This window comes from Pongo abelii, chromosome 1, assembly GCF_028885655.2.
Source record: "Pongo abelii isolate AG06213 chromosome 1, NHGRI_mPonAbe1-v2.0_pri, whole genome shotgun sequence".
Taxonomy (NCBI): Eukaryota; Metazoa; Chordata; class Mammalia; order Primates; family Hominidae; genus Pongo; species Pongo abelii.
Window position 1 is genome coordinate 69,672,427 of NC_071985.2, and position 23,030 is coordinate 69,695,456.

At 49.6% G+C, this 23,030-nt stretch overlaps 1 protein-coding gene across 2 annotated transcripts in view; it reads right to left on the reverse strand.

Annotated features, from left to right (window-relative positions):
• LHX4 (LIM homeobox 4) overlaps positions 1-23,030 on the reverse strand; it is a 44,636-nt gene that overhangs the window by 16,047 nt on the left and 5,559 nt on the right. The window contains exons 1-2 of one of the 2 annotated variants that reach the window (XM_054550399.2): positions 12,859-13,042; positions 10,356-10,527 (exon numbers count right to left, since the gene is read on the reverse strand). In XM_054550399.2, coding sequence (XP_054406374.1) covers positions 10,356-10,527; positions 12,859-12,871 — 185 coding nt within the window. In that variant the 5' untranslated portion in view covers positions 12,872-13,042. Of the gene's footprint in view, positions 1-10,355; positions 10,528-12,858; positions 13,043-23,030 lie in introns of those variants that run through there. The other variant, XM_002809733.5, reaches the window with a different exon arrangement.

Consider the following 23,030-nt stretch of genomic DNA (forward strand, 5'->3'; position numbering starts at 1 on the left):
CATTCTTCCCACAGCTCAGGACAAAACCTTTGGGCATCCATCCCCATCTGATCTGTCAGCAAATCCTGTTGACTCTACTCAGAATAATAATAATTATTATTATTATTATCATTATTATTACTATTATTATTTGGAGACAGGGTCTCGCTCTGTTGCCCAGACTGGAGTGCAGTGGTGCAATCACAGCTCACTGCAAGCTTGCTTTCCTGGGCTCAAGTGATCCTCCCGCCTCAGCCTCCTGCGTAGGTGAGACAATAGAAGTGAACTACCACGCCCAGCTTCTACTCACAATTGTATCATGTTGAGGACCACTTCTCACACCCGCACCACCCTCCCTAGTTTGGGCTGCCATCAGCCAGCACCTACAGCTGTCTCCCGGCTTCCGCCCATGCCCCTACAGGCGCTTCTGCACATGGTCACCACAGTGGACCTAAGTCACACCCTCGCCCTCCCCTGCTGAAACCTTCCAGTGGCTTCCACCTCACTCAGGGTCAAAGCCACAGGCCCCCTAACGGCCTCCAAGGCACTATGGCATCCCAGCCCCATCGCCTTTCCACCCTCCCTCCTCCACTTTCCAGTCCACTCTGCATCCTCCTGGGGCCTGGGCACTGCTTCCCTGCTGGCATGCTCTCCCCGCAGGTACCTGCATTTCCTGCAGGAATGCTCAATCCTGCATTTTCTGCAGTGGTCCCCTGAAATGTCACCTGCTCAGGGGGACACCCCTGGATCCCTCCCCCTCAGCACTTCCTTCCCTGCTCCACAGCACTCATCTCAGTAGATGCGCTGTGCACTTATTTCTTGCTGACCATCTTTCCCCCTCTCTAGAAGGCAAGTTCTACAACCGCAGGGTCTTTATCCGTCTTGTTCACTACTGAATCCAGTGCCCAGAGCAGGGCCTGGCCCAGGATATGTGCTCAGTGCATGTATGATGAATAAATCAGTGAGTGACCCAGTCCTGCGGAATGCTTGAAGGCCTGTTCTTCATTTGGACATGAGAACACTGAAGTTCAGAGAAGGTTAGTAACCGTTCCAGACCTCACAGACAAACGGTGGAGCTGGGATTTGAACTCAGTGCCTTTCCTCTGGGATGTCTCCCTTACTCTTGGCTATTGAAGGCAGTCGGTGGGGACCAGCCCAGGACCCATGTCAGCCTCCTGCGTGTGGAGCTGCCATGGAACGGTGCACCGCCCTGAGGAAACAAAATACTGCACAAGTTGATTTTATGCTTTAATTGCTTGGCGGTGATTTACTGCTGGCCGTAAATTTTTTCCCCAGCTGACACTTCCCTACATGTATTTCTTTTATCTATCACCACACTTGACAGGAAAGTTGCTGATATTTACTGTTACTGTATGTACCAATATTTCCAACATATATCACCGCCCACTCTAAGGCCACAGCCGTGTCATGGGCACATAAAGTTCTGCCCCAGAATGGGCAGCCTTCTCCAGACACAGACGGGGGTCCTATTTGGAGAAGGCCTGACACCAGAGAATCTTAGAGCCTCAGGGGCTGGGGACACAGCCCCCACGTCACATGCACACAATCACACATATACCTCCCAGCCCATGGGAACAGCCCCCCAGCGATCTGCTTTTTATCCAAATTTTAATCTAATGTTTTTATTTTTAAGGAATATTTGATATTATCACGTTGAGATGAATGCTGCTGGAAAAACTTTAAAACCAGAGACCTAGTCCAAGGCCCTAATTTCACAGAGGAGGAAATGGGGGCCCAGAGACAAGCAGTGACTTGCCCAAGATCACACAGCTCCATCCATGGCAGGAAGTGGGCGAGAGCCCGGCTCTCCCGTTCATTTGGCCTCAAGTCCTCTCCTTCCCTGCTGGGGGCAGATTTCCTTGAAGAGGCAATGGGACGTGCAGGATCTGAATCCCTTCTAGAAGAGTCCAGACTACCAGGTGTTTTTATAAACAAGCACGGAGCATGTCATATGCACCAGGCAACTTTATGCGAGGCATCTCATTCAAACCACACACCTGCCCTTGTAGGGAGGGATTAGTATTCCCTTCTTTCTGACAGCCACAGGCTTGCAGCAGTCAGCTGCCTGGCCCAAGGTCACCCTCCCTCCTCTCCCTTACTTCCCCCAGCACCTCATCTGCCCTTCTCACTGCAGGCCAATCAGCCTCTGCCAAGCTGCTAGCTCAGCTGGGAGCAAACTCCCCTGAGCGGGAGACGCATCGGGGGTGCTTACTGAGAGAAAAGCCACCCCTGACTCCCACTTCGGGGCCCAGAACCCACACTTTCCACCCCCACGGATGGCCCAGTGCAGCGGTGGCACAGACCACTCCTACAGAAATCCTGTCACCTATGCTCTTAGCCCACCTGGGCATCTGCAGGTCACTCATCAATTGTCAGAGTCCCAAAGTCCCTCAAGACTGAGGGCCTCATTCTCCAAACGGCGCATGGCAGACGCCCACAGGAACTGGAATGGGTGTGTGGGAGAGAGGCCCCCAGGCTGACCTGCTGTCTCACCCACAGTGCCCACCAGAGACCAGCCCTGTGGAGAAGCCCGCGGCTTTTCAGAGTGGGGCCTCCAGAGACGCAAAGGCCTCCGGCGACCAGAGTGACAAACTAGACTCTGGCTCCAATGGGACCCTGGTGTGACCTTGGCCAGAGGACCAGCAGGGAGTAAGGCTGAGCCAGATCATGGGCCCTTGAATGCCCAGCCAGGAGGCAATGGGGACAACGTGACCAGATGGGCGGAGGGAAGAGACAGACGGGCTGAGGAGGGAAGGAGGGGAAAGGACCACAATTAGAGAAGTTCCAGTGGTCCAGAGACCCAAAGACAGGGGCCTGAAGGCACAGAGGCTGCAGGAATGGCCAGAGAGGGCCTTTTGGAGTGGGGAACCCCATGGCCTGGCACCTGAATGGCCAGGGTAGGGGTGAGGAGAGGAGGGTGAGGAGAGGAAGCTGAGCTTCAGCAACGGAGGGAAGGCAGGTGCCGCTGGCTGCTGTGCTGTGCCCGGGCCAAAAGAGGGCTGCCCGCAGCTTCCACTCCCACGTCACCCAGATCCCACTGGGGACCCCGTTTCCACAGCCCAGATGCATCTGATCCCCAGACTAATTTGCAGCTAGGTGATTCTAAACAGATTCCTCTAAGCCAGAATGTCCCTGAGATGTGGCTTCCACAGATGTTAGGAGGCCCTCACCCCAGGCCCCACTCGGGGAGGGTGGCCCAGGCAATTGCAGCTGAACTGCACGCTCTGGGGCGGGCAGACAATCCTCCTCCGACTCATCACCTCCTGATTTACGGCCTCGGTCCCTGGGGGAGCTTCGGGGCTAAGTAATTGCTTCTGCCTTGATTACAGGCCGGCACAAATGACTGTGGGCCTGGTCCCACCAGTGTGTTTGAATCTTTCAAATGTCCACATGCACAGCCACTATCCAGACCATCTGATCGTTACCTTAAAAGGTTTAATTTGCTTAGCGAGGAAATTAGACTATCAACTATTCAGAAATTACGGAAAGTCACACATCAAAGAGACCCACCCCTGTGCATTCCTTAAGCACATTCTGCTAGAGCACTGTGTGTGTGCATGTGTGTGTATGCATGTGTGTGCATGTGTGTGTATACACACGATCATGCCTGCATGGCCTGGCAGGTGTGTGGTTATCAGAAATAATAAGTGTCTCAGCAAAAGTCTGACTCCACACTGACTCTACGACCAACCCCAGAACTGAGGCTGCCTCTTTCTGGGGCAACAGGGCACGAGAAAGCTTGAGACACTGGAAAGCCACCCAGGCGCGGGCTGGCCCCGCTCTTTGATGCGAGCACTGAGGGCTGCGGTTCCTGCCCACAGCTCTGGACCACGCAGGGAGAGCATCCCATGAGGAAAATGCAGGCTGGCTCCTCACTGAAGGGTGGGCCTTTGTTCAATCCCCTGACCACACTACCACTACACGGCCTGGCCAGCAACCCCAGGACCCCGTCCTTGCCAGCCTGGTCCCAGGCCCTCCTGCTGTCTTCTTTCCTCCTCCCTACGTGGGGCACCGTCTAGATGCCCCCTCATGACCTTCCTAAGAATGGACTAAGCACTCCCTTGCTGCCTCTGACTCGGTCCTCACAGTCACTCAGAAAAGTCAGTATTTTTCTTCCCCCTGTAGAGATGGGAAAACGAGGTTTGGTGATGTCTAACACCCCAAGTTCACACTGAGCCTGGACTCAAACCCCGCACCTGCTCTCCATGAAGCCCACCCCCACAGAGGGGTCGAGCCTGTTTTTCCCCATATTAGCCGATGTCCTGTGGGCAGCTGCCCTCTGCCAGATGAGGAGCAGAGGCCCTGGTCACCAGAGTGGGCTGAGGTCACCAGTGAAGCCCTGTCTGCAGCCAGCACAACCACCCTGCAGCCATGCCAGGCGGAAATGCACTGTTCTGGACTGCGGGGATAAATGGGAGCAACTCCCAGGCTCCCAAGGATGCTGCCTACCTGCCCTTGGCAGACAGCCCACCTACGGCCTGCAGACTGGCAGGCTGGGGGAGGGGCACCGCAGGGAGCAGAGGGAGATCCTGGCCTGGCCCAGCAGCCGCACAGCTACCCTGCGACACAGCGGCCTCCATCCCACCGCCGGGAGCCTCTGGTGCACCCATCTCTGCCTGCCTGCCTTGTGAGGGCCTCAGGGGCAAGAAGACCCCTAAGAAGCATGACGTTTTAGACAGGAACCTTCTGGAGTGGCAGCACCCTCGGAACACCCGAGAGTCACTCCACGCCCCTCTGATGGGCAGATGGAAATATGGAGCCCCAGTGGCTGGGGGCACAGCTTGAAGCCCCCCACAACCCTGGATTGTCCTTGAAGGCTTGCCCTTGACCTTACAAACATGTAGGAACGTTGCCCTCGCTTCAATTCCATAGCTCTGTTTGTTTTCACTCCATAATGGTTTGTTTCTCAACTCTTCGCAGAGATCCACGTGGCAGGTTTCTCCCATGGACCACAGCCCACCCCGTTCTGCCAGGCTAACCCACCACTATCTGAGGAGCTCCAGGCAGTTAAGAGTCATCTCCACGGGAAGCTCTCAAGGCTGGTACAGGGGAGACCAGGAAGGCCAGTGCAGGCCCCGCCCTGAGGGAACTCTGACTACCTGAACCTGCAGGGCTGCCGGTCAAGGGACCACACGGCAGGGCCTGAAACCCGGCAGTGTTTACAAAGCACCTAGCATTCTGCTGGACCCGGGTCACACACGTCTTCTTCCTAGCTTGGTGGGTTAGCGTGAGCTCCTCTCCACAGACAAGGGAATGAGGCTCAGAAAGACCTAGTTACCCGTGCTGACAAACTGCTAATGAAAGATAGGACAGGAATTCAACTGAGCTCCTTTTGGGTTCACCAAACCCCTCTGCTGACAAAATCACTCCTTTTGAGAAATGCTCCTGGGTGCCAGGACTCTTAGACAGGCACTGTGAAGAGGACATAGATGCTCAGAAATGCAAAGAAACTTGCCTAGGGGCACCCAGCTGGCTGCCGACAGGCAACACTTGAACCCAGCTCCGAGAGCAGAGGACCTGGCGGTCTGTGCTGTGCTCCAGAGGAAGGGAGCTGCCTGGCTCCTTCCAGGACCCACCTGGTGATAGCAAGGGGACCCAGAAGCCCCACTCCTAGATCCCTACTCTCTCTGGGCCCTGGTCCCTTTTTGAGGAGACATGGGAAGGACCCATGACATATTGGACACATGGTCTGGAGAGGACCTGCTTAGCAAATGTGACACGAGGAGTCATTGCCCCGCAGCTTGGGATTCAAATTATAACAGGCCTCGGGACACCCTCTGCACCAGGGGTGGGCTCTCCTGGTGTTTGAAGCCCCCACTGAACTCAGAACAAATCACAGCCCCCACTGTGCTCCCTCAGTCAACTCAGTGCCTTTCTTCTTGGGCCTCAGAATTTTATTTCATTTGGAGAAAGAGCCAAGGACACAAGCAGCAAAAACAACAAACAATAGCAAAAATCAGTCAACGTTACTGAGCAAGATAGAGCTCAACAGCCCCCAAAGAAAAATGCAACAACCACAGAGTACAACTTCCCAACAATCCTTCTTGCCTCCTGTGTCCACACCAACATCGCCCCCTGCTGCCAGTTACCAGGATCGCCACCTGCCCCGGTGGAAGGCTGGGGAAATCCTGACCTCCCAGCCTCCTTCCACTTTTGAGATATTACAAGGTACTACCCACCTCCAGTGGGTACTCTCCATATCTCCGTATTGATCTGCAGAACTTCACGTAGAATATGACAGGAGGATGCCCCCTGGAGTTGTGCAAAGCAGTGGCCCTTTTCCTTGTTATGGGCAAAGAGATTAAAGTATTGATCCAGGAACTTAGGACCACAGTGCTAATCAGGGAACCAATGAGCCCTGCCCCCACCTCTGAACAGGGCTAGGAGGAGGTACCAGAAAAGGACATGCTTTTTCTTTTTTCTTTTTCTTCAAGGAGCATGGAAAAGGGACTCTCCCTAGCTCTGACCAGCTGTCTTCCAAACCCCACAGCTAAGAGCATCTGAGGTCTGATGGGCAAATTCAAGTATGTGGCACCTGCTGTCCCTCTCACAAGGTGGCCAGAGATGTGACTTCTATAGCCGAGGGTGAGCCAGTGAGGGACCTGGGGTTCCACGGACTGCTCACCCCCTCCTGCCCCAGCATGTTCTCTGTCCTTGCTGCACCTCCACTGTGTGTGTGCTCCCATGTGCCCTCTGAAAGAGGTGCCTGGTGACATCTAATGAGATGGGATGAGGAGCAGGCTGCCCCAGAGCCCCAGGTGGCCAGCAAGTCCCAAGACCCCTGGGGATGGGAGGTGGGACCACTCAGATGCTGGACAGCCTGCTGCCTCCCTGTCTATACCTAGGATGGAGCCTGCAGCTGTGCCTTCCTGTACCAAACAGCCCTGGTCCCCAAGAGCTTGATGAGGGCTAAGAATCCACCCACTGAGGACTTCAGAGCCACCTGGTCTTCATCTCGGGTTGGCCCTCCATTGACAGGAGGGAGAATCAATTCAGCTTTGAACTCCCCTCCTCACAGCACCCCATCACAGAGTCAATGGCCCAGACTCAGCCTGAATCTGTGGCCAGATGCCCTGCATTACAGAAGGACCCAGCCCTGAGAGTAGGTCATTTCATGAAGCAGAGCAGTGCCGGGAACAAGGAAAGTCACCATGGCTAAATGATGGGCCTGAGCATTCGCAAGCAGCCTGGGCCTCCCTCACTCAAAGATGCCTTGCAACATACAGAAGAAACTGGTCACCAAAGCTCGTGTAAACTCACTGGATAATTTACTTGTTGCAGCATCAAACCCAGCAATGGCCTATGGACAGAGCCAGGGGCTTACACAGGGGACAGAAAAATGAGTAACAGGCCTTTTCCTCAAGCCAACAAGGAAGATAAACCAGGCACACGAGAAATGGGCAAACCAAAGCATTCTGTGCTGGGTCACCCAGGAGAGGGGAGAGACAGAAAGCGATGGCTCCGCTGGGGATCCCGCCTGCCGCGGAGCTGGACTTTGAGGACCCTGGAAGGATGGAAGCCCTGGAGGTTGGGCACCGTCCCTGGAGGATGAAACAGCCTGGGCTGGCATGTGGAGGCGGCAGCCCACCAAGCATGCCTGGGAATGGAGCATCCTGCTTGGTGGGCGTCAGGTACCTGAGGAAAGCAGCGGGCTAGGACTGGAAGGGAGCGCTGGCAGGAGGCTCTGATGCGCCAATGCCTCTGGCAGGCTCTGTGGCATATTCAGGGAAGGGGCAGGCCCGGGCCTGGGCTGTGGGGTGGAAGGCTCACCTGGCGGGAAGGCTCACCGGGTGGGAAGGCTTGCAGACTACAGGGAGGTGAGTGGAGGGACCAGCCAGAAGGTTTCTGCTGAGTAAGGCCCTGAAAGGATCCAAAAGAGGGCCAGGGCATGGGGCAGTGGAGCCAGGGGCAACGGCCCAGGTGAGGAACTGTTCTTGTTATTTCTGGTCTTGGACCTTTGGCTCATGGGCCCGTGGGGGTCCCTCCTCAGCACACACTGTGGGCGCTTCCTGGGTCTAGGGAGACCCTCTTTCCTGGTCATTACTTCTCCCAAACCCAACCCCACGCCTGCACTGCCACCACCTTCCTCTCCACCCTCCCTTTCCAAACCCGGGGCCAGCTGCTCAGGGTCTAAAAATCAGACAGAGCCCTGAGGAAGCACTGGGGGGTGCAAGGCGGCCCTCTGGCAATGAAGTCCTGGGTCAGTGGCCCCGCCAGGCTTTGCTCATACCCCACAGGCTTCCCCGAGCTGCCACGCTGGACCAGCCAGAAACCAGTGGGCTCTGAGGTCTGACTCGGACATCCAGCACCTACCCTGCCCCGAGATGGGCAAGCGGAGGCATGGCCTCTTGGCTTCCCAAAGGTGCAGACATACACACCTGCACACACCTCATCACAGAAGCAGGGCAGCTCACCCGACCCCAAGGCCAGGCCCTCCCACCTGCCTCCTCCTGCCCTCTTCACACACACATTATGTTCACATATGCACCCGGGTACATATGTCAGCCCGCGCGCACACACACACACAGTGAAATTCACCCCACCCAGGGCCCCGTAACAGCTGCTGTGGTGCTTGGCCAGGACGTCATAGAGGAAGGAAAGTAGAGGCAAACTCCCGTTGCCCACTGAGAAAGGATGTGGCTAGAGGGAGTGGAATTGCATGAATGCCAGAGAAAAGGAAACTAGAGGAGGGTCAGAGGTGGGAAAGCAACAGGAAGATTGTGAGAAAGAAGAGCAGTACACAAAAAGCTCAGAGGGAGGACCAGAGGTCTGTCCTTCCACCCAAACATCAAGGACTTGCTGGGCACCTGTGTCACCTGCTGCCCTGTAGTAAACACACATTCACACGCTCACTCACTCACACACAACACTCACACACTCACACAACACTCACCCACACACACTCTCACACACACACTCATACACACACACACTCACACGTAGGGAGCAGCACATATCTGAGCAAAGTACCGTGGTGACAGTGAGTGCATCCTCTGCACACAGGCAGGGAGGCAGCCCCACGTAGTAGTTACCAAGATCTTTAATGTGCTCTTCAACTCATTGCACTAAAGAAATGTGAGAATCCTCAGATATTCAAATCACTTATTCTCTGTAGTGAAACCTTTGGGAAGATGTGGGAGAAACTGTGTTCTGTATCCAGGACTCACATTTCTCCCCATTACTCCCCCTCAACCCCCATCTTCCAAATACACAGCTTCAGCATGAAGTGCCTCTATGGGGCTTGGTTATCTGGGCTGGGTGTGTTCAGGCCTTGGCGAGCCTCCCTGGCACCCCCTGGGCCACCCAGGCTGGTGTGACTGAACACAGGGCTCAGCGTCACTGATCCCTGACCCCCACCTCCCGCTCTTGGCTTTGCTTGCTGCCGGCTGCTCCACACTGGCTAAGGCACCAACATCAGTGCCTTGGGTAATAGATTCTGGGAGAGAAGTCAAGGACTAAATGCCATGGAAAACACCTTCCAGGAGGTCTTCTCACCCTGACCCAAAGCTCCAACAGGAAGTTTTTGATGAACCCCACCCCAGAAAGGAAAATCTCAGACAGTCTTAAGAGCTAACACTCAAGTGTCAGGCACTGTCCTGAGAACTTGATGCATAAATAGACTTATTTAAAGCTAATAAAAACCTCATGAGGTAGGGACTATTACTGTGAGCCCCATCTTACAGATAAACAAACTGAGGCATAGAGAAGTTAAGTAACCCGCCCAAGAGCACACCGCCAATAAGTGGGTTCAAATCCAGGCAGAGTCTGGACTCAACCATCACATGAAACTGCCTCTTTCTTGATCATGTTTCCATATAAAGTGACGACATTGACCGAGCCTGGCTTGCCTCCTGCCAGAAGCAACTCTCGAAAGCCTCTAAGGCCCTTGAAGCAGGCTGTGCAAACACAGTCACGGAGACGCCTCTAGATGTGGACACGAACCTAAAAGCACCTGCTCTGAAAGTTGTGGGAATGTTACGACCACATGCCCTGAAGCACCAATATATCAGGACAGAAAGAGCAACTCTTTCTGTTGCTCTTTGGAGCAACAAAGGAGATTTGCAGAACTCCTTTGTCAACCACCCTGGAGAAATCTGGCCCAAGGCCTCTGGCTCCTCACCCCTGCCCCATGCACAGATCGAATGAGGCCTAGAGGCTGGACCTCTGGCAGTGATGGGCCAGTGATCAGAAGGGGGACCTCAACAAGGGGCATCCCTCTCGGCTCCAGGATTTACCTGCCCCTCCCAGAGTGGACTCTCCACCCTCTCTGGCCTACCCTGCTGCAAACTTCCCCCTCACTGCACGGGGAGAGGCAGAGACAGGCCAGGGCCACGAGAGGGACCGTTCTGACTTACTTGAAGAAGTCCTCCTTGCAGTAGACGCTCCCAGCCCTGGAGAAGCACCTGTCCGCCAGCTGCATCTGGCAGTCTGCACACTTGAGGCAGGAGCTGTGCCAGTGTCTGTCCAGGACCTTCAGGATGAACTTGTCCAGGATGTGCTGGTTGCAGCCGGCGCACTGGGGAATCTCTGTGAGGAAGAGGAGAGAGAGGCACTGTGAGCCTTCCACACAGCCCTGCTAACCAGGCCAGGCCCTGGCGGGTGCCTTCCTACTCTGCTGGTGGTGGAAACAGACATGGCCCAAACCACAGAGCTGTTGCATATAGTTGTACAGGTTATACATTGCACACAAAGGTACGTGGTCAAGGAACAAGTGGGGACTGAAAGCCAACCCTTGCTTTGCTGGCCAGGCTGTGTATTCTGGCTTGGGGTGACTTTGGCCCAGAGGAATCACTTGTTTCTAAGGGCACCACAAGGCTAGCAGCAGCAGCTAACCCATTTATGTCAGCTGCAGTTCCAGAGCCAACAGGCCAGGAAGGCTCAGCAACATCCACCTCTGTTTCCACGACATTTTCACAAGTGATTGGAAGCTCTGCTAAAAACAGCCCCCAAAGTGAGCCCTGCCCAGGCCTGGACTGAAAGGCCATCTGTCCTGAAAAGCAAATGATAAATATGGTGTGGGGGAGGGGGCGGGCAGTGATCAACGTCCAAGCCTGAGGGTGCTCTTATAGAGAAAATCTCAATATTTTAATGAACTGCAACTGATACCATAGATTGGCTGGATCAATACCTCATCCTAATGTGCCTTCCTGTGCTGCAGATACGAAAGCTAGAAACTGCTTTTCCAGATGCCCTAGCGGCTCACATTTTGAAGATGATTGAGTCTTCCAATCAAACGCTCTTGGGAGAGACTTGAATTCAGAACTGAGCTAAATGTCAGGACAGCTGAGGGGCAGGCTCCCATTGTGCTGGTGTGCGTCATGGCGGAGGCGATGAAGTGCTGTGTTGGGTATTGCACTGTCCTGATCAGTCACGGCAGAGGCAGTGAAATTCTGGGGGCTGAGAGTTATCCTGGAAGCTCCAACCAGCTGGCTCCACTGAGTTGAAAGTCACCTGCCACCTGATGATTAATCACTTTTCACTTAAATAGTGAAAAAAGATTCTATTGTCTGCAACGGAACCCTAACCACTGCCCCATCGGTTCCTGTCCTGGGTGACTTCCTATCTGAGGTCTGTTTCTCCACCATCCCATCTTTCCAAGGGACTGCTTGCAAATTTGATAGTATTTTGAGTCACTGACTGTTTCAAAATCTACAAAATGGTCAGGTTTCCACAGTTGGATGAACAAACAGTATTAGGATCTCTAGCCATTTTCCCCTGTGCTTTTCAAAAAAGGAAGGTAACAAATCAACAAGTATTAAGAACAAAAACAAAAGTGCAAGCGTTTGGCCTCCTACAGTATCCTCCTGATACAGCACTCGCAAGGCTGGCAACCCCAGGGTTTACCACCCCTATTATAAAAGACACCTTTGCTCATTGTTTGTCTAAACGGTCACTGCCTAGCACGGTGCCTGGCACACAAGGGTAATGCTGTAGATGTTTATCACTAAATAATAAATTGATCAAATCCTGTCTGAGAAGCTCACCTTGAAACAGTTTTTCACTAGTATCTCCTGTACACTCCAAAATGTCAACAGCAGTAAAACCAAATCTCTCATGAATCATACATGGTTTTTTTTGTTTGTTTTGTTTTGTTTTGAGACAGAGTCTTGCTCTGTCACCCAGCCTGGAGTGCAGTGGCACAATCTCAGCTCAATGCAACTTTCACCTCCTGGGTTCAAGTGATTCTCTTGCCTCAGCCTCCTGAGTAGCTGGGATTACAGGCGCATGCCACCACACCCGTCTACTTTTTGTATTTTTAGTAGAGATGGGTTTCACTATGTTGGCCAGGCTGGTCTCAAACTCCCGACCTCAGGTGATCCGCCTGCCTCGGCCTCCCAGAATGCTGGGATTACAGGCGTGAGCCCCCACGCCTAGCCTCATACATGTTTTTGATTCATATCATATTTGTTGGTTGTGATATAATTTAAAAAGTATTAACATAAAGGAATTACCCTCAACCCACTAAGAAAAATTTTAAACACATCTAAACCTATGTAGAGAGAAGGCTTTCTTAACTATTAAGACATTTGTACTTAAACCCTATAAATAGGCTATTGGGACAGTCACTAAATGCCATCACTAGCCCTGTACACAGAAGTGCCAACCTTGGGCCCAATTAAACCCCAACCCCAGCCTATTCCCTTCATGGCCCCAGCACCACCAGTATTTGCGTGGAAGTCAGGCCTGGTATACGTGCCTTGCCTGTTGACCCCTTTCTCAGACCAAAATATCCCATGAAAACTATCAGGTGTCCCACGTGCTAATTGTCCCAGTACATACAGGATTTTTTTTTTTTTCTTTTCTATCTCCACAGTTTTCCTCCTTGAGAAATACATTGTCCAGCCAATCAGTACTTACCCAGGAGTTCCATGTGCCCAGCAAAGTACTGAACAATGACGGCCACAGGGGTTTCCACCCAGTGAGGGGATGGGCAGGATACAGGGTGGGAATGTGGATTCTGGAGCTCAGCTGCCTGGGTTTGGATCCTGGCTGTGCTTTTTAAACTGGGACAAATGACTTAGCCTCTCTCTGCCTCAGTTTCCTCACCTGCAAAAGGGAGTGATGATGACAATAGTGCCTGTAGGATTGTTGTGAAGAGCAAACGGATTGACACATGGACAATTTTTAGGACAGGCCCTGGTATACAGTAGGTGCTCAAGACAGGCTTGCTATTATTAGGAGATAACTGTCATGCCCACGGAAAGGCAAGTTAGGCACCCATGTTCGTGGGCATTTTCTCATGGAGCCCTCATAAGAATCCCTGCAGAGATGTCATGACTCTCCCGTGGAGGCCGAGTGGCCACCTCACATAGCAACTATGCCAGCGGCTTGGGGCCATGCCTGTCTGCCCCACGCAGGTACTCACTCAGCCACACCCCTGGTCTCCCTCCAGGGGTCATCAGGGGCTGGCTGGCATCCCTGGAGGGCCCTGGAAGGTCTTGGTGAGGAGGTGACACATGAGCCCGCCAGTCTATGAAGGGTGGATAGCCAGGAACTCCTTTGGTGTGACGCCCCCCAGTCTGAAGCAGGAGAAAGTAGGGGACAACTCAGGTCAGGAGGGTTACGAAGGGCAAGGGGGAGCGGGTTTCTTCAGCATGAGCTGAGTTCAGTGCCCTTGCGGTCTGCTGAGCAGAAGAAAGGCTGAGGGAGGTGGTGTCAAGGAGGACTGCCCAGGCCTCCTCTTGCAGGGGAGAGGAGGGGAGACCCAACCAGGAAGCCCTCTCAGCTCAGGGAAGCGAGTTAAGTACAAAGGGCATGCAGAGCCAGCAGGAATGTGTGAACAAGGCCTGCTGTGTGCCACAGGGCAGTGCCGTGTGCCCACTGAGCCCCGACAGCGGGGCACAGCCGTGGCAGGAGGCTGCTAGGCACAGCTGTGCAGGGCTTCATGCCCCAGTGGCATGGCCCGCACCTCTGCCCTGGGAGTCAGGTCAGGGGCTTTTTTGTGTGATCTGGATTTCCAGGAGCTGGACCCCCAGGGGAGCAATTAACCCTTTGAGAACCCAGACGAAGCACCATTCTCGCTGGCCCTTGACATGCAGGCTGGGAGCTAGCCCAACTCCTTGCACCTCCGTTGGCTCCTGGGCAAGAGGGGCCGCAGATTCCTACCTAACTGTTGTTTGGCCAGCCCTCTGAGGAGAGATTTGGCTATATTTCTCCTCCCAGCCAGAAATGCATGCGATGAGGGTGAGGATATATGCCCATAAAATTTCTTTCGAGCAAGATATCTAGTGGGAGGCTTAATCTGATGAGTATTCAGGAGAGAACACATTAGGGCTAATGTATGCAGGGAATGGTGGGCGGGGGAGTTTTAGAGGCTTGTAAGCAGAGACAGCATCACGTTGAGGAACAACACTAAAAGCAGACAGACAAGCTGTTTCAGCCTCGAGCTTGGAGGAAAGGATCCACGCTGGGTCACTCTGGGCTGCCCAAACTAGAGGTCCTCACAGAGAGGCCTTGGGACCAAACTGGGGCCCTCTGGCTTGGCGAAAACGGAAGGGGCCTACCAAGGGTGCCCTTTAAGTTAAAAATTAAAAACCTTTTCTATTCCACTGTAGATTTTGACGGGGGGATTAAACAAAGATAATTTGGAAATGCTCTAAAAGATCTCCAATATACCAATCACAGTAGTACAAGCAGGCATTCAGAAGCCTGTTATGAGCCACGTCAGGGCTTGAGTGTGTATTACCTCAGTGAGCCACTCTCAACGAGAAAGGAATTATCATCCCATTTTACAGATGAGAAAACTGAGCCTTTGCGAGATCAGGCGATGTGCCCAAGGCCGACGGTGGGGGAGCCAGAATTCCAGGCCAATAGACTGTGCTGCCGCTTTCCTGAAGATGGACTAACCCAACCTGAGAGCTCAAGGGGCCTGAACCATCCCCTTACTTGGCTTGAGCCTGTCATTTTTTTAGATAGAAAATTGTGGCAGAGAGAGAGTCTCAACACGATTCCATGTACAGCAACAAGGGATTGTAAGACCACTGGCCTCTTGAGCTCCCTAACAACTGGGCAAATGGAAATGTTGGAGGCACAAACTGAGACGACACAGGCATCTAGTGTGCATGTGTCCTATGGGATGGACGCCTAACGTCCAGCGGAGGGCGGGAAGCAGCAGCCTCTGTCCACAGTCTCCTCCCCCAGCTACAAGGTGTCTGCCTGTTGATGGCGCCCATCCCTACTTGTGAGGATGTGGAGACCTGTGGGCTCAGACCCCACACTCCAGGCAACATGGCCCCCATTTAATTATTTAGATTAGTAAAAAATATAAACTATCTGGAAATTTTTCAAAGAGCAACAACATAAGCCTCTTAATTAAACCTATAATAAATTATTATTTTTACAGTTTAGAAAGGCTAAACAGGACAGAGTTTATCTAGGTTTCCTACCAGAAATAAAGTTCTGGTGCATGAACTGGATCTGCTCCTCCTGAGGGAGGAGGCGTCGAGGAAGACTACCTTGGCCTCCTCTTGCAGGGCAGAGGAGGGGAGAACTCCTCCCCTCCCCTCCCCTTACAGAGGTATAGTGGCTCACATCTGTAATCCTGGCACTTTAGGAGGCCGAGGCAGGCAGATCATTTGAGGCCAGGAGTTCGAGACCAGCCTGGCCAACATGGTGAAATCCCGTCTCTACTAAAAAAACAAAAATTAGCCAGGCATGGTGGTGCATGCCTACAATCCCAGCTAACCAGGAGGCTGAGGCATGAGAATCACTTGAACCCAGGAGGTGGAAATTGTGTGAGCCCAGATAGCGCCCCTGCACTCCAGCCTGGATGACAGAGCAAAAAAATTAAAAAGAAAGAAAAAAAAGAAAGTTGTAACCAAAATTTCCAAGGGGCAAGACAATTTCCAAATACCCAATAAGCTGAACGTATTTCATGCAGTATTTAGTATCTCAAAATTCCACATTAAAACTGGAATTTACGTAGATGCTTGGAGTCACTAAAGACAAAATTTGATCTATTAATATCAACTCAGTTACCAATATGAGGAGTCATTTCACTTAAAATGAAAGTTTTTCTCTTATCTGCCCATAAGTATTTCGTGATGATGCTCTCTGCTGGGGCTCTGCAGAGGGTAAACTCAGAAACAAAAAAGTGATGTCCCTGGAACAGCCAAAGAATCTTTGGAAATGCTAAACCACATAGAACAACACACTATCCATGTGCAAGGCCCGCCCACCAGAGCATTCCCAGTCACGCAGAGGGACATAGTCGAGGCATAGACCTAAGCTCACATGTACCTGAACACATACAGACATCCTCACATGCACTCACATACACACTCAATATACACGCACATATATATATACACGCAGATATATATATACACACCCACGCCATATTTATATACATAGATATGCATATAACACAGACACGTACATACACATACAGAGAAACAGACAATCACAAATAAAGATACACCTTGAGACACATACATTCCTACATATACAAAGGCACACGCATGTACCACAGTCACATATACATACAGACAAATGTACATGCATATTCACATATACTCAAAGACACATACTCACATGTACACAAACACATGCACTCACATCTTCATACATGGGATGAGGCATTGCCACTCTGGAAAAAAAAGCCAATTCTGAAATCAAGCTCTGTCTGTGGAAAGGAAGGCTTAGCTGAATGAGGGAGCTGTCCAATCCTGAAGCAGTGGGGAGAGTAGGGAGTGAGTGAACTAGAAAAGCAGAAGGAAGTAGAAATATTGTTTCAAATACTTTTTTGGAAAGGGCTCAAAAATACTGGGAGATCAGCCTGGGCAACACAGTGAGACCCTGTCTCTACAGAAAAAAAAAAAAATCGCCAGGCATAGTCGGGTGCAACTGTAGTCCCAGCTACTTAGCAGACTGAGGCAGGAGGATCACTTGAGCCCAGGAGTCCAAGGCTGCGGTGAGCCATGATTGCACTACTGCATTCCAGTCTGGGCAACAGAGTAAGACTCTGTCTCAAAAGCAAAAACAAAACAAAAAGAAAAAAAAACACAAAAACAAAACAAATCAAAACAAAAATTTAAAAATATTGGGAGAATCTGAAAGTTTTCTGTTCTGATCAGAGTTTAGATCTCCGGATCTTTAGGTCTTCCAAATGCCAATAAATCCCAGATCCAGTCAGACCTGAGCTCAGATCCTAACTCTACCCTGTATGTGATCTTGGGCAAATTGCTTAATGTCTTCGAGCCTTGATTTTCATATCTATAAAATGGGGATAATTATACCACTCTTTTGGGGTAGCTGTGTTATGGTCACATCAGGTAATGCATGTAAAACACTAAGCCCTCATAGTACCACTGTCCAAGGCCAATGGTTAGCTTTCTCCTTCACTGTCTCGTAGCCAGTTGCCAACAAGATGCATGTCTATATTTACAGTGTATCAAAATTACTTCATGCTTCATTATTTCCCAATATACCTTTTCCCTCCCTTAACCCCCTCCTAAACACTCAGAACTCTCCTCCACTCCCTTAATTCTAAAGCATTCCGAAGACTGAACACACTCTTTTTTAATCAACATGATCCTGGAGTATAAACAGCAGACAATGCAGTATTACAAGGGCTCAGTCTTTCTGGAAAAAAGGGATCTGGCAGACTCTTTCCTCTGCAGAATGAGGACAAATTTGCCAGACCTTGGTCTCCTCGAACACGTGGATGGTAAAAATGAGGAGGTTGAGGCCACAACTGCCTGATCTTACTTCACTGTTGCTGTAATGTATCCAGGTGAGGGTAGATTGGGTTCAAATTAACATTTGGGGCTTCTAGCATTTTTTTCCTAGAGACATCTAAATGCCCAAAGGAAAAGAGACTATTTCTTACTTGATAAGAAATGGCTACAGACCCTTCCCCGGTAGCCATAATCTCCTTCTTCATCGAGGAAGCTTTTAAAACTCACATGATAGCCAGCCCTCAAAGCACCTGAAGCATTGTAACAGAGGCACATTGGGCTTATTTTTCACAGCGGCCCATCAGAAACTGGATTCCATTTTTAAATCCCCAAATTCCTCCATTAGTGGTTTCCGAAAGCTGGGAAGTGGAAGAGATCAAAAGGTCTGATGTGATCCGTGGCAGACCAAACTGCCCACACCCCTCTGGTAAGAGACAATAAATATCATGCATTTGTATTCCCCAGTCACGTTTCTTCATTTCCAAGAAACTGCTCTCAAGGAACCAGGGGCCACCATGAAACATTTCACGGAGGTTTTGTGTTTGTTTGATCGATTTTAATTATTTGAAAAATGGTGTTTTCTATCCCTTTCGTCATGGAAGATCAAAAGGGTAAAGGAAAAAAAAATTCCACTAAAGAGACTAATATGAGAGCCAACATATCTGACAATGACTTCTAAAATATATTTAAGAAAAGGTAACTTTCTGGGGAAAGGAGTCAGAATTTCAGATCTTTCCATTGGAATCATAATGCTGATGTGCTACTTAAATATTTTTAAAACTAAGTTACTTTGTACTGATAGGAATGTTTAGGCCAGGCACGGTGGCTCACACCTGTAATCCCAGCACTTTGGGAGGCCAAAGTGAGAGGATTACTTGAACCCAGAAGTTCGAGACCAGTCTGGGCAACATAGTGAGCCCTTATCTCTATTATAATAATTTTAAAAGGGAATAATGTTTATTTAATGATGCTCTGAGACCAGATTAATATTTTGTAAAATTTGTACTTTGATGTGCCAGCTTGATGTGCCTCCTGTGAGGCTTTTGCTTTTCAACTCCCTTTGCTTTTTAACTGCCTTTTGGATGAAGTGTTCTTTTTGTTTCGTGCTTTGACTTGACAGCCTAATGCTCAGGACAAGGTTTTTCTTGCTCCTTTCGAGAAAAGGAGCTGGGTCCATGGGAGCCACTTCCGGGTCTCCCTGTTTGCAGACCCCACAATATTCCCCCCTCGGGTGGCCATCCTCTTGGGACAGCCAGCAGTGCTCCCAGGGGCAGCTGTGTCTGTAAAATGGGAGCTGTGATCTGTGAAATGGGAGCTGTGATCCCAGTCTCTGCGTGCCTTAAGAGCACCAGCACTCCGAACTTGGTCAAGTACTTTCAAATTGGCAAGCTCATTCCCTCCTCCCAGACACCCTGTGAAGCGGACATTCATTGTCTACGTTTAAAAGGTTCTGAGAATAAGGGGCTTCCCTACGGGTACACAGTTTGAGGCCGAATTAGGACTAAACCTTCTTTTACTCTGGGTCTGATGGCTTCCACCTGTGCTCAATCAAAGCCACCTCCATCTGGGATTTTTGCCCAAAACCTTTTTGCTGGTGATTTCCCTCCAGAAGTAAGCAGTTTTTTGAGCTCTGTCTCAAATAACATTTGGCCAATATATATTTCCAAAAACGTTTAATTTTATGTATTTGTTAAGTTTCTTTACTGACTACTAACTGAAAGGAGACACCAAATGGGGCTTTAAGGAATCACATATGCAGTTGAAATATTATGCAAATGTTTTTCTTGAAATTTTCCATTCCTTTCCCACATGTAAGGAAGAGAAAACAACAAATTGCAGACATTGCTGTTCTGTTGCCTCAGGTACCCTGAGTAAGAAAGAAGGAAGATGGTTTTCTAAAGGCAGGCTTGGGAAATACTGTCAGTGGGGGGCTCATTGATTTAGTCTGGGAATAACTAATTCTAAAATGCCTCAACAAGGTGAAACCACAGGCTATACCAAGTTATGGCACGTGCACCTGCCTAAACACATACCTGAGTTCTGAAATGTCCAGGTCAAAGATTTACAACGGAGGTATAGTTACATTAAAATTAAATTAACTAAGAGGTCTATTACTGGATAAATATTTCAAAAATAAAACGTTCCATTTCAAAGTAGCCACCACCACCGCTGATGATAAAATCCTGTTTTCTGGTCACAATTCCCCTTTTAAATCACCTGGTAATCGTGACCAAAGGAAGAAAGCCTGATTCATCCATGCAGTCCCCACGCAGGGAAAACCTGAGGCCCACGACTCAGTTTTCTATGACAAATCTGGTGTGTGCCGCCCCCCAACCCTGGCTCTTTGTCATTAAGGAACATTCATTTTTGTTGACCAGTTTATAGTTCTTGTTTTTATATTTTCACTTATTCCAAATCAGCGTATCTTGAACAGACTGTAACAGAATTTTCCAAAATGGTTTTATAAAATTCCTCTTAAGGGATTTTCACAACCTAATAATAATCACATAACACAGCTAAAGCACAAAATTCCAACATTAATTCTTTAAAACATAAAGAGAAAAGGCACATTGAACATCAAGGTAGTTCATGATGACAGCAACATTGAAGAGAGCTGGGCCAGCCACAAAAATATTAGAAAAATTCTAATTTTAAAAATTGGCATCGCATTGAAGGTAAATCATATTCTCTATCATCATATCCACTGACATGTTTTTAAATGCATCAGTGTACTCACGTCTTTTTATCTAATTTCTAGTTTTTTCTAGTTTGTCTTGACAAATGACTAGCAACCAGAAAAAAAGTCAGAAAATCCTTCTCACATCAGAAATGATCACACCTGAAGCCGTCCTTTCCCTTCACTTGCTTTCCGGAATCCTTCCCACTTTTACTGTTTGCTTTATTTGGTGGTTTGGGGTGTCTTTGAAAATCTCCTTTGTTCTTTTTCGGCTTAGTCAAAAATAGAAACCTCTTCAATAAAAGAACAAATTCAAAAGTAAACTGGAGATAATTTCGATGTTATCATTTTAAGGCTGTAATTTGGATATTTTAACATAAGGAGTCGAGTAACAAATGAAATACACAATGTAAATATGTATTTGCAGGGATTATCTCCTAGGTGATACATTGTCACGTAATTAGTATTCTTCAGTAGGATATCAAATCTCTCAGTAATTGCAAATAAAACAGAAAATTACATTAAACAAATCCATGTTTGTATATGGAAATGTTGTAGACACATCTATTTCCACTCCATTTTCACATTTAATCATTGCTAAATCTCTACAATGTATTTTTCTAATGTCTCACTCTGTAACAGTATTCCATATGTTTGGCAATCTTTCCCTCATAGCAAGAAACTTTCAATTAATTTGGCTGCAAGTTTTGTCTCTATTAAGCTATTCCCAGAACCAATCCCTTAACCCCCTAACATCATAATTAAAGCAAATTATACTTTAAAGACATGTGGGGGTGAGGTACTGCAGTAAAACATCTGTGGCTAGACCCAGACTGACAGAGGGAACAGGGTGGGGAGATCTGAAAAAAGAAATCCACCAAAATTACAGCAGGAGGTAGGACTCACCTCCCAGGACGACTTTCCAGTCAGCCGCTCATACAGTTAACCCCTAAGTCCATTTTCCAAGAGAGAATCCATTTCATTTTCACCAATTAAACCCAACCTGTCCACCTACTCCCAAAAGCAATGCCTCAAAATGGTTGATTTGTGCTCCATTTTGATCAGGGATCCTATAAAATTGAGGACTAAGTAAGGTAAAACCTCACAGTGGCATCTAATTTTAGTTGATTTCTTCCTACCACAAACAATAAGAGCCCAGCTCCAGGGTGGCTTCTGTCCTATATCCAACACCTGTGCTTCCCTCCCAGGGCGCCTAGAGAGATAGATCCACCACGGTGCAGCCTGCTGGACACACGACCGCCCCCCTCCCCGCCCCCCCGCCGAGTAAAACCCCTGTGCCGTGAATTCCTGCACAATCCCATGTTTCTCCCTGCAAAGATTTTGCAAAGGAAGAAAGGGATAGAAAGAAGAAGTTGGGGGAAGAGGGGAAGGAGAAGGAGGGAGAGAGAAAGAGAAATTCAAGCCACCAGACCGCGATGGAATTTTACTAAAAGCAGTGGACCCTATTTGCCTACATCTCTGTTATGGGTATTGTTAACACTCATTCCAGGAAGGGAGAAAGGCAAAACATTGTTACAAAAGTAAAACTCCCTCAACGGCACCCCAACCAGCCCTCTCCAAATTCAGCCGTCTATGCAGTCCTGTATTTGGTGCTGCCACAGCAAACTGCTGCTTCAGTCTGTCTCCAACCCTGGGTTTCTCAAAGTGGGTAATATTACTCTTTTTGTCCTCTCTTCAGCTAAACTGGTTCCAAGTCCCTATGCGTTCCAAAGCTCCTCAGCTGTATTCCTGAAAAATTTCCTTAATTGAAAGAAAAGGCACAAGGTCCCTTTATCCGATTCCACCTACCCTCCCCCCATCCACAACTCTTCAATAGGAAAAGGACACAAGTTTCCCAGCCAGAGAAATCCACTAAATACCCACCATGCCTGCCCAAAACAAGAAGCTCAAAGCAGATTTCATAACAAGGTAATAGAAAGAACAGTTAATTCCTGTTAACTAATTTTCCATCCCTGCAGGACTGGAAGACCCATCCTCCTTCCCCCGGCTCCTCCTCTCCTCCCAGCACTGGGGTCTCTGGCTTCAGTCTGCTAATGTGGGTGCTAAGTAATCACTAATTGACTGTAACGCAGAGTGAAAGGGCATTAAAATCCGAGGCAACTGGGAAGTTAGGACAATGCAAATATTTAGGACTTGCGGCTGTCTACACCTGGCCAGCGGGGTCATCGGGTCACTGTTCAAAATACAAGATGCCCCTGTGGCCCAAGTTTTTGTCTACTCAATGGAAAGAAATTGCTTTGCTGGTTTCCCGGCTCTCCCACCCCCACCCCACCTCTAGGAGCACTCGGTTTTTAAAAATGGACCCTGGTATTTGCAGCCCTGTAGGCGGTCTCCGAGACGTCTTGAGGGCTCGCTTTACCCTAATCCTCAGCATTTAGTCTACATTCTTGCCTTAACCCCCCTTTGTTTTTGGCGTGTCAAGAGGCAGGTGCAGATACACCTAGCTTCGGTCGTCCTTCCTTCAACTTCCTGCTGCTCCCGGTTTTATCCCTCCACGGCTTTTCTAGTAATTCATTTCCTTCTTCATTAGTTTCACCCTTCAGATCCCTTTAAAAGACACGTTTGCCCCACTGTCTAAAAATAATAAGGTCCCATCCTGCACAAAGCAAACCCCCTGAGACACAGGGATGCGCTCGGTCCCAGTCCAGCCGCGG